General features: G+C 35.2%; 1 protein-coding gene across 1 annotated transcript in view; it reads right to left on the reverse strand.

Annotated features, from left to right (window-relative positions):
* The window catches only part of pof1b (POF1B actin binding protein), a 37,979-nt gene that overhangs the window by 24,837 nt on the left and 1,964 nt on the right, over positions 1-11,178 (reverse strand). The window contains exons 2-3 of the mRNA XM_048186522.1: positions 9,500-10,107; positions 6,807-6,875 (exon numbers count right to left, since the gene is read on the reverse strand). Coding sequence (XP_048042479.1) covers positions 6,807-6,875; positions 9,500-10,107 — 677 coding nt within the window. The remainder of the gene's footprint in view (positions 1-6,806; positions 6,876-9,499; positions 10,108-11,178) is intronic.

Below are 11,178 nucleotides of genomic sequence, written 5' to 3' on the forward strand. Positions count from 1 at the left end.
TTAAAGAAGATGCTGCTGCATAAATAATTATATTAATATATTAGCATCATCAGCATACAGGTGTATATTAGCGGAATCCACTCCTAAGCCTAAATCATTAGAATCCCATTAGAGTCTCAGTAATTCTAAAAAAAAAAAAAGCAAAAACATTCAATTATTTTACTATTTATTTCTTTTATAATTATGAATTAACATTTTAATTATGAACTGACAGCCAGTGTGTATGTGAATGACATTTTCACATTCTCATAATTAAAAAAATTAAACTAAATGAATGACCTTCTGTTGGCATAACACTAGATGACCCAGAGGGCATAAAATAAAATAAAATAAAATAAAATAAAATAAAATAAAATAAAATAAAATAAAATAAAATAAAATAAAATAAAATAAAATAAAATAAAATAAAATAAAATAAAATAAAATAAAATAAAATAAAATAAAATAAAATAAAATAAAATAAAATAAAATAAAATAAAATAAAATAAAATAAAATAATTAAAATGAATAAAACACCAAACCCAATGATTTTCAAAAAAAACAAAAAAACAATAACCATCAAAAATCATTACATTTAGAGGACACTTTTCTCCAAAGTTATTTATAGCACATTCAAGCTACGCATTTCATTAGTATGCTCCTTTACTGGGATTCAAACTTGTGACCTTAGTGTTGGTAGCACAATGCTCTACCAAAAGAGCAACTGGAGTAAGTATCTTACAAGTGTATCTGCTCTGTCCATTGCATTCAGAAAAAACTTGCATGTTTAGCAATGCAGCAAAAGTACTATAAAAAGAGATACTCGTTTAGGTGTTTGCAACATCAGCATCTGTTTTGAGAGCACTTACAAAAAGACAAGTGTTTTTGACAGCGGGTGTGTCAGGCCTTGAGAACATTCCACACATTCTGTGGCAGAAAGACCAGCAGTGACGGTGTTAACTGGGTGTGTGGACTCACTACTGAGACCGCTGTGCCGAAACCGGTTTGAAGCTGCTACAACAAGGTGCCGAGCTTGTTAACAGTTGCGCATATTACTAAAGTTGTGATTTTTACAGGATTAGCTGTGCATGAGTGAATGCAGCATTGTGTGAATTAAAGATTGCGTCTGGGTGTGTTCTAACAAGATTAGGAAGATAAGAAATCATCAAATTGAAAAGTACTTTGGACATTAGTTACTTTTACCATCTGACAAGTTGCAGCAGGTTCTGCACACGGCAAGCAAGGACACATAATAGAGTTTAGTGCTTCTAGTTTCACTCAGACTAGAGGTAGTATCACTAGAACTAGAAGTCCAATAAACTCCCACTTACGCATAATGAGTAAGAGTGTGTATTTAAAAAAACTTTTATATATGGGTTATTAAGAGTCAATGCACAAAAGATTTCTGGGAGTAATTCCAGATCACCTGAAGTCCCTTCTAGTTCTTATATGCAAATTTCATTCAGTTGTAATATCGTAACCTATATTCCCATAGCAGGATTGAGTAACTCTGCACTGGAAATGGTTCATTATGTTGTAATACTGAAATTAACATTACAGCAGATCTATATAACATTTTTTATAGGCCTATATCCCACCATGTTAATAAAGATCTGAAAAATACTTAGCCTTTAAATAAACTGTAGGGGTCAGTTTGAATCCATAATCACTAGGGCTGTCATTTAATTAGCAATTTTAATCAAATTAATTATATGATATGTAGAGTCCATTCACACAGACATGTTGTGTTCTTGTTTTTCACATGTTCCAGAAATGTACACATGGTTTAGAGGGCAAAATGATTTACTTTATCACCTATTAATTAGGCCTACCCAAAAATAGGAACTAGCTTAAAGTGTCCCTTTACTTTGATGTGAATATAAACAAACATCTATATCTTATCTAACCTTTTGATAAGAGAGTTCCCAAGAATTATGAGAAGACACTACTATTCATTACTACTAATCGTGCGACTGTGGGATGTCCTTTCTGCCTTTTGCTTTCCACAATACCTTACTGTGTGCAAAAATAGGTCAATGTGTGAGCCAAAAGCTTCTCTGTTCCAGTGAAAAAAACAGCAGGTCATTGCTCTGGTCTACAGTGAAAGGAAGGAGGAGCTCGGTTTTCAAACTAAAGTTGTGTCTGACCACAGAAAGCTAGTGGAGAGAGATACAGAGTAAATGAGAGATTTAACATTTGAAGGAATGGAGGCAGGGACTGCAGTTTTGTTTTGTTTTACCATTATAAAACATCATAAAGAGATCAGTTCCCTTTGGCTATTGTAAACAATATCATTCCAACTATTCATTAGGTGATGATTGTTCTAAATGAAAATAAACTGAAACACTTTAGAAAGAATCTTTCCATAAAAATATTTCAATATAATTTTTCTGTTTATAATCACATGATCCTGAATCCTTCTAGTTCATTTTAAAATATAATCTATTTAAGGTCTTACCTAGGATTTTAAAAAGCCCAATTTAAATGCTCCCATGCACCCAAGAACTATGGAAAATATTATAATTGCATTTTTACATATTGTAATCCCTCAGCGATGTGACAAAGAAACATGGTTTTTGCATTCAGATTTTGCTCTAAGTTATTGTTTTGCAAAAGTCAGGCCTAAATCATGATCTTTTCAGAGTCAGCTGTCAAACAGTAAAATCATAGGAAAAACTCAAACAGTTAAGTAATGAGTTAATTTTAATTCAAGTTAAGTTCTAAATTTAAACATTCAAGTCTTACCAAATAATGTATAAAATCATAATTACAAGCAATTTCTAAATGTACTTTTATTAAAGAAATATGTACAGGGCAAAATTAATTTTAAATATAATTATTAAAAACTTGAAACTTCTGTAAAACAATTCCTTTGGGAAAAACTATGGCAGAGAATTAATCTGTAAAAGTGAAATATTAAATAATAGTCAACAAAATAGCTAGCTCAACCCACTACTGTCACAATTCCTCTGTGTCTATTTTCAAGGACTCTTATTTTGTTATTCTGTTGCCTTGATGTTTCTGGTTTCATTTTCTGCATAGTTCCTGTTTCCTTTGTTTCCATTGCCGTCTTGTTAGTTTCCATGTTTACTCATCACACACACTTGTTCCTCATTAGCCTCTTGTATTAGGTGCCGCCAAATACACGTTAAACGAGTGTGCTAAGAAATATGGTGTGTCAGAGTGTAATGTTAGATTATCTTGAGCACAAAAAGACAGTCTAAAAACACTAACAGTCAAAGAAAAGCTTACTGTCTAAGACAGTCACGTTTGCGGGCCTCACTGACAGTACTAAACTTCCCCCATACGTGTCTTTAAAATGTAACACGGTACCTAATTGTTATATAATTCAGATGGGCTACAGGTTATTTTTATGGTATGACAAAAAGTGTTTATTTTTTAAATGTATTATTTAAATGCGTTGGTAGATTTTACCAGTATTTACCATACATTCAATATAAAAATTAAAAAATTAAAAATATCGTTAGCCTCATAGCATAATTGCCTAAGTCATTCATTTTCAAATGATACTTAGGCAATTATGCTATGAGGCTAACGATATGCAATATGACAATTATTTTTAAATAAAAGCATTTTCTTTATAAATTACAAGATTTAGTCTTCAAAAAGCCTTTTCCCAAAAGGTACATCTTGAATGTTGAAGGTCGTCCGGGTCAAGCAGGGTCATCTTATATTCGGATCAATACGGTACTTGTTGTAAAGCTGTTGCGTCTCCTGTGTCTTCACTGTTTGGATTATTACTATTGGCTTCTTGTTTTGGATCATCCTTGTATTTGTATGTTCATGGAATAAAGACTGCTTGCTAAAAGATCCTCACCTTTCCTCATCCTTGCCACACCCGTGACAACTACTACAGATAGCAACTGTTTGCTGACATTATTCAGTGGATTCGATAGGACTTTTGTCAGCTAAATGCATATTTTAAACAGTATTTGTAATTACATGCACTATCCTGACAAACAAGTTTAAAATATATATGGGGCTCATTTATTAAATTTTACACATGGACAATGGTTGTCTTTGATAAAATGTTTTTTCTTCTTGCACACATATTTAATACTTTTCTGATATGTTTCCACTCATCAGCTCAAATCCCATTTTCTGAGCAATTAATAAATCTTACTCAAATGCACACAAATATTAGATTACTAATTTTTATGTAGAAAGATTCACAACTCTAAACATTCAATATAACTGACACAAAGTCTGACCTCAGCAATTATGCATGACCTAATGACAAATTTCTGTATTACACCACGCCTGCTGCTGACCAATGAGTCCACTTTGCATTAGTCGCCTTAATTTTTTTTTAATCAACACAAAAGAAACACAGCAAAGTTACAGTATGCATTACATTTTGTTTGCATAAGATACCAAAGATACTAAAGCCCATTTTTGTATTCATCATTGTGCATGCATCAGTTCAATGACATCATGTTAAACTCCTCCTAACCAATCTTCAGTGCTATCTCATATTGAAACCCTACAATTTCATACAACCTAAGTGTGTTCTGTGTTGAGTACAGTATGCCTAATCACAACTAAATCCACCCTTTGTGTACGAAACTTAAAGCTGATGATGTGCTCGCAACTCCTGTCCCAGCATGTTTGCAAGCACAACCCTATGACAACTCTCTTTAAATCATTGAGTGTAATGCTTTTCAAATTTTAGGATAAGCCATATGAAAGACTGATGATGTTCAATCTTATATGGCACTAGACCTTCACATTCAAGGGTTAAAACCAGAATGAACTGGCAGTGCCCATTTAGACAGTCTTAAAAACAAAACTGCTAGAAACCTGAACAGATAACAACTTACAAGTTTATTTTTTTCTTCTGGGGCTATATTTGTAAAATGTTTTATCTTACCACTAAGAGTTCTTCTACATAGTAGTAAAAGTTCTTAGCTAAAAGTTTCCTCTTAATACCTATTCACAAAGCTGCTGAGACAAACTTTTACTAAGGAATAGAGAGAAGTCTTAAGCAAAGAGAAAGGGCGGGGCTGACCTCGTTACTATGAATCTACACTGTGACTATCCCCACAGTGATTGGCTGATAGGGGTCTCTGTCAGTGATTTAATCGTAGAAATAATTTGTAATGAGGTATCAACAAATACACAACAATAAACTGCCACATCCTGCTTATACAATAGCAACAGTTGACAACAACAAGCACAACAACAGAACTAAATCATTTAAAACAAAAGCCAGAGCAAATAGTTTACATTATATCGACATTTTATATCTAGAAGCAAACTATCTGCGAAATCAGATACTAGTTACGCTGGTCTCAACTGAAAAAAACGCTGCGCTTTCAGAAGACCGTATGGTGTTTTCAGCTGGCAAAAAAAAAGCTTTGGTGGACACACGGCCTAACTGCTTAATTCAATAAAAAAAAATAAGTAAAAACACCTTATTTTTCAGTGTTACAGGAAAGTAGAGTATATGGTATATCTATTCAAATTTCAAGATTATTATTATTTATTTGTGATTTTTTTATTTATTAAAAAGCTTTAGAGAGTGACATCACATGTTGCCCATATTCCACATTAGGCTTGTTTGACTTAATGCAGCACTGCGCAGACCGATCGAGGCTGACTTGAAGCAGTGCATGCCGATTAGAAATGTTGTCTGTCTTTAGAAAGCGCTGTGGCGTGTGGCATCAAAGTACCACAAGAACAATTCAAAAGCAGTCAGCTGAGGCAGTCAGCACAGCTTCTCAATAGCGGCTACACGAGCTCTGATGACAACACAGCTGTTTCGCGATTGGCCAGATTCACCACATGACAACAATCACGTGTGTTTCATGTTTATTGAGACACCTTCAGCTCACTAATGCTCACAAATCGGCATTATTATAACAGTAAAAGCTCTTTTCACCGCGATGTTATATTGTGTCATGTTTATCAAAATAAAACTGATAAAAAAATGTAGACCCCGCTTGATTGGTATTGAAATAGTATGGCTTATGTTGAACTTTATTCTTATACAAACAGACACTGTATTAAGTAGTGTAAAGTATTGAATGAAAATGTCTCTGAAACATCTGTGTATTTGACAAATATTGCATTTATTTCACTTCATCTGTGATAAAGTATGCAAAAAGCACGAGCATCACTATGGGATGCAGAAACAAAGTGTCCGACTTCACCTCTCTGTTTTCAGCTCCTCCATGACTGCAAGCGTTTTTTTTTTTTTTTCATTATTAGTGTGTTATGTAAAAATAACATTTTGTCACATAAAGCAAAGTGCTTGTTTGGTATTACACATTTAAGCTCTTCCAATATACACCTGTCATCTTCTTATCACCTGCAGGCCAGTTGACAGCAACAGTTGCAATAAAAGGCAACTCCCTCTAACACTTTCCTTGCAAAATTATGACTATTGTCGGGCCCAATCTAAATAGGCGTTAACACAGTCTCCTCTGGGAATTACAGAGTCCATTCTTTGTGGGAGACACACCCTAAACCCTGCAGGTACTGCACTTGTGCTCAAATGCATAAATTGTTGTCATATTAGCATGTGCGTGCAACTACACACAGACTAAAGCCTGGCTTACATTAAAGCTTGTTCTCCTGGTTCATCTCACAAGCCGGAGGCATGAACAAACCTAGAGGAAAGCGTGTGTAATACAGTACCTATTGCTCATGTATTGCGTGTAAAGGCATGAAAGTCAAGAGGTCAAGGGTAACTTTGGGTGTGCATGTTTGTGTGCTAACCATATGATTGCATACAAACAGTATTCAGACTTAAATGTTAGTGAATATGTGCCTGTCTGCATACACAGTACATGTTATTTTATTACCTCAGATGGTTCAGGGCTCTTGACTGGACTGGATAACTGGCTGTAGAAAGACGTTTGTCCATTTATGTTCTGAATATAGAAAAAGAAACATGTGAATGAATCAGGCTTGTTGAACATGTTTTGTCTTGTGCTGAAAAGTCATGAATTGACATGCACTGACCCGTTTAACAGGTTTGCTAATTACATGCAAGTTTTTATAAAGTGGGTTTAAATTTACACTTTACATTACAGTGTTCATGTTACTCTGTATTTACCTGAGCGATTCTAATTACCTAAATATACTTATATAATTATATAAGTATAATTATTGTGGAGCTGCTTGTTATTAGGAGTGCAACCACCAAAAGTGCAAGAACGTTATTGTATTTGTTCTGATTTTCTTTTTTTCTCCCCTAAAACAGTTTGAACTAGAACTGCTTAAACCGTAGAACCTCCAACTTGGTTGGATAGGCTCAAATCCTCCCTTTAGGTCACACTAGAATAATCAAATTTACATTTTTGCCAATAACTACTGATCTGAATGACAGAATTCTTTGAGACTATACTGTTATAAAGTAGATGAATCGATGTCTGAAACTTGTATTGTGAGCACTTCACATGTCCATTTGCCTCTTCACGATGACCCGCTTGTTATATTTCTCACTTGTAAGTCGCTTTGGATAAAAGCGTCTGCAAAATGAATAAATGTAAATGTGTAAATGTCTATATGACGCTGTTGTTTTTACTTTTTGAAAACAACTGCTTTAAAATAATGTTACAAACGTTTGGCAACACTGACATTAGATGCAACGATTGATAATCATATAAAGTAAAATGGTAGGATCTATTATAACTCACAAAACATTATGTTGTGAACTCAAATGTGATGCTATGCAAACTAAAAAAGTATTTTTAAAAAGCCATGTCAATGTTGATTCATGTTTTATTAAAGGTGGGGTAAGCAATATTTCAAAAACGATGTAGGATATTTGAAATCAACCCAAACAAACCCACCCCTCTTTAAAAAACCCTGCTCTGAGTCAGTCTCAAACCCCAATCGCTGCTGGCAGGCAGGAGTATTGTGTCTCATCTCTCTTTCTGCAGTCTTTCTTCAAATCTCCCTCTTGCTCGTTGTCTGTCCTCAACCGTCATATGGTGATTGGCTACACGTTTGTTGTTGGTGTCGATCCGACTAACTTCCAAGCAGTGTTTTTGAAATATGGCTCATCCCACCTTTAAGGCACTGTCATTTGTTGCTGCTTCAAGGTACTATGACACCTTTCACTACATATAGGTATTGTAGCTGGACTTTCTCATTGTTTAAATTTGGGTAATTTTGAACAATTTTCAAGTTACATAGCGTAGCTTTAATTGAACAATCCTTCTTACCATCTTTGGTCCAGGTGCTAATTTACACTTAAAGGGTTAACTCACCCAAAAATGAATATTCTGTTATTAACTACTCACCCTCATGTTGTTCCAAACCCGTAAGACTTTTGTTCATCTTCAGAACGCAAATGACGAGACTCAATCGCTTTTTATGATGAACCGATTTAATTTAGGCTTTTACTCACATATATTGGGTACATTCATTGATCAGTGAACATAAGCAGAAGCTTAACCTAACCTGAATGACATGTGAAAACAAACCTCTTCCAGAAGCTCAAAGTGCTACGTAACCAATGCGATTTATTCTTGTGTGTTAAGGGGCTCGCACACCGGACGCGAAGCTTAGCGCCGCGCCACGTCTTTAAAATTCGAACGCTATGAGTGTACGCACACCAGCGGCGACATTTGGCGCCTGTCCGCAGCGCCCAGCTACGACTCAGAAAACAATAGAAAACAATGCGTTCGAATTTTAAAGACGTGTTGCGGCGCTGAGCTTCGCGTCCAGTGTGCGAGCCCCTTTATGCAGCATGTTCAGGTTCGGTTGAGATTCTGTTTATGTTCGCTGATCAATGTTTATATCTGAGTAAAAGCCTAGATAAAATCTGTTCAATCTGATTCAAATCTCTTCAGAAAATTTGGACTAAACCACTCAATTCATATGGATTAGTTTTCCAATCTATTTATTAACTTTTTGTAGCGTCAAAGTTGCAATTGCATAGGCTCTCTATAGAGGGACAGAAAGCTCTCAGATTTCATCAAAAAGATCTCCATTTGCGTTCCAAAGATGAAAGAAAGTCTTACAGGTTTGGAAGGTGAGTAATCAATGACAGAATTTTAATTTGTGGGTGAATTAACCCTTTAAAATATCATAGGTCAAATCAGCATTCACATTTCATCAGATAATAACTTGAAGGCCGGATTATTATGAAATTTAACATATACATACAACATGGTATGTAGAGGCTGTGTACTAAATATGTACTGAGAATAGTAGCTATAATTAGCTAATTAGACAAAAATTCATAATAAATTCCGAATTTCATAAAACTTGGTACGTTACCTTAGTACATTCATGTCAAATTTCAATTCTGATCTTAGGTTGCGCTAAAACGTTTGAACTAATACTATGTACTAACAAAACTCCTATACAGCTGTATCGACATGACAACATCAGCAGCATCTTTTGGCAATTTTCTCCACTTATCCAAACTACCTGGGTCCCTATAAATAGTTACATTGTAAATATAGTATAGTAATAATTGATATTAACGTAACCATTTAGATACTACTGTAAAGCGAAAGGAAAGTTAAAAATGAACACTTACTACTTGTCTGTAGACGTCGGTCTCGTCGACGCTGCTAACGCTCATGGGCTGAACGTTCTGTAAGTACACTTGTTGCATGACGCGCGGCGCCTGCGCCTGACTCAGGTACACTAATGACTCCGCGGGCCGCTGCTGCACGGGCACCAGGTAACGCGCGCCCCCGTACATCACGTTCCCCTCCATTTGGCTGTTAATGTATTGGACCGGCTGCAGCTGAGCTCCACCGAGGTTTACCGTTCGGTAAGTCGTCGAACCATCGCTTATCCCGATAGGACTTGATGGCTGCAGCTGAGCTCCACCGAGGTTTACCGTTCGGTAAGTCGTCGAACCTTCGCTTAACCCGACAGGAGTGGATGTAAAGACAGTCTGTGTGCTCGGTTCCCCGACGGTCACGCTTTTAAGTGTTGTCACGCTTTGGGAGTATGGTAGAGTCATTTCTGCAGTTGTGTAAGTCCAGAAAATTAAAAAAGAAATATCACTGATATGAAAAAAATGGTTGTGGGAAGTTTGCGAAGCCCTTATGCGCGCCGCTGCCCGACTCCTGAAGTCTCTCCAGTAATGTTGTATAAATGAGAAGAGGCGTGTTTCCTCAAGCACTCCTCCCTCAGCTCAAATATCTGAAAGGAGCCACAGGGAGGAGGCGACGAATAGCTGTTGTTTTCCACCTGTATACTGTGGGAAAGTATTGGCACATTTATTAATGTTAATATACTAAGATGTAACTAAATTTTAAAGACATTATTTTAGGGCAATAATGTTACTCAGACAATGCTTGCTGTGTTATAAATTTATCTTTGCAAATTTTACATCCACATAAGTTCACCAACAATTGTTTTTTTTTTGAAAGATTTTAAAAAGCAACCATTTCATTTTAATAAGCAATTAGAGCTTCTATTTGCATTCTTTCCCCGGAATAAATCCAGTAAAGTTTTTGCAGAGTTCAATAACAGTATTTCACCAATTTGCCCCGTTTGTCATCAATTTGCAGAAACAATTATTCACTTATTTTGGAACGGTTTATTGCAATGTGTTTTGGATTGACTTTTCAAACATTATAGAAAGGAATTTATTTCCAAACTTTTGTATCAGCCAAAAATACCCTTTTCATGTTTATAATTAACCTAACAAATATAATATTTAAAAAAAAAAATACCTTTGAATTCTACAGATTGTACACTAGTTACATCCGATTTAAACTTGGCATGTAGGTGTAAGTCTGATGGTTAAAGAGCTGGGCATGTGTCCAAATTTTTGTAGTTCAACCCTTGGCATGGAGATGCACTGTTTCTTCCATGCCTGATTGCAACCCTGTGATGATGTCATCAAAAGATGCATCATACTTTTTTTTTTTTTTTTATCAAATGACTGTAACCTCATGAGCTGCATTAACTTGTGAAGAAACCTCATACAGTATATAAAGGTTCAAACAACTAGAATAGAATTGTATGTTTGCTGCACTGTAAAAATATTTTCATGGTTTATCAAATTTTTTTTCTTCAACTTAGATAATTTGGTTCAGATAAAATAATATTTTAGTTTCTGTTGATTAAACCAATCGCCTTCATTGTATTTCAAGGAACTCAAAATTTTAAGGCAACCAGGTAACTTAAAAGTTAAACCAACAATTCTTTTTTTACATTGTGTTCATCAATTCAGTTTTGTTTGTTCCTATGCCTTCA

The sequence above is a fragment of the Megalobrama amblycephala genome, linkage group LG4, assembly GCF_018812025.1.
Source record: "Megalobrama amblycephala isolate DHTTF-2021 linkage group LG4, ASM1881202v1, whole genome shotgun sequence".
NCBI classification, from domain to species: domain Eukaryota; kingdom Metazoa; phylum Chordata; class Actinopteri; order Cypriniformes; family Xenocyprididae; genus Megalobrama; species Megalobrama amblycephala.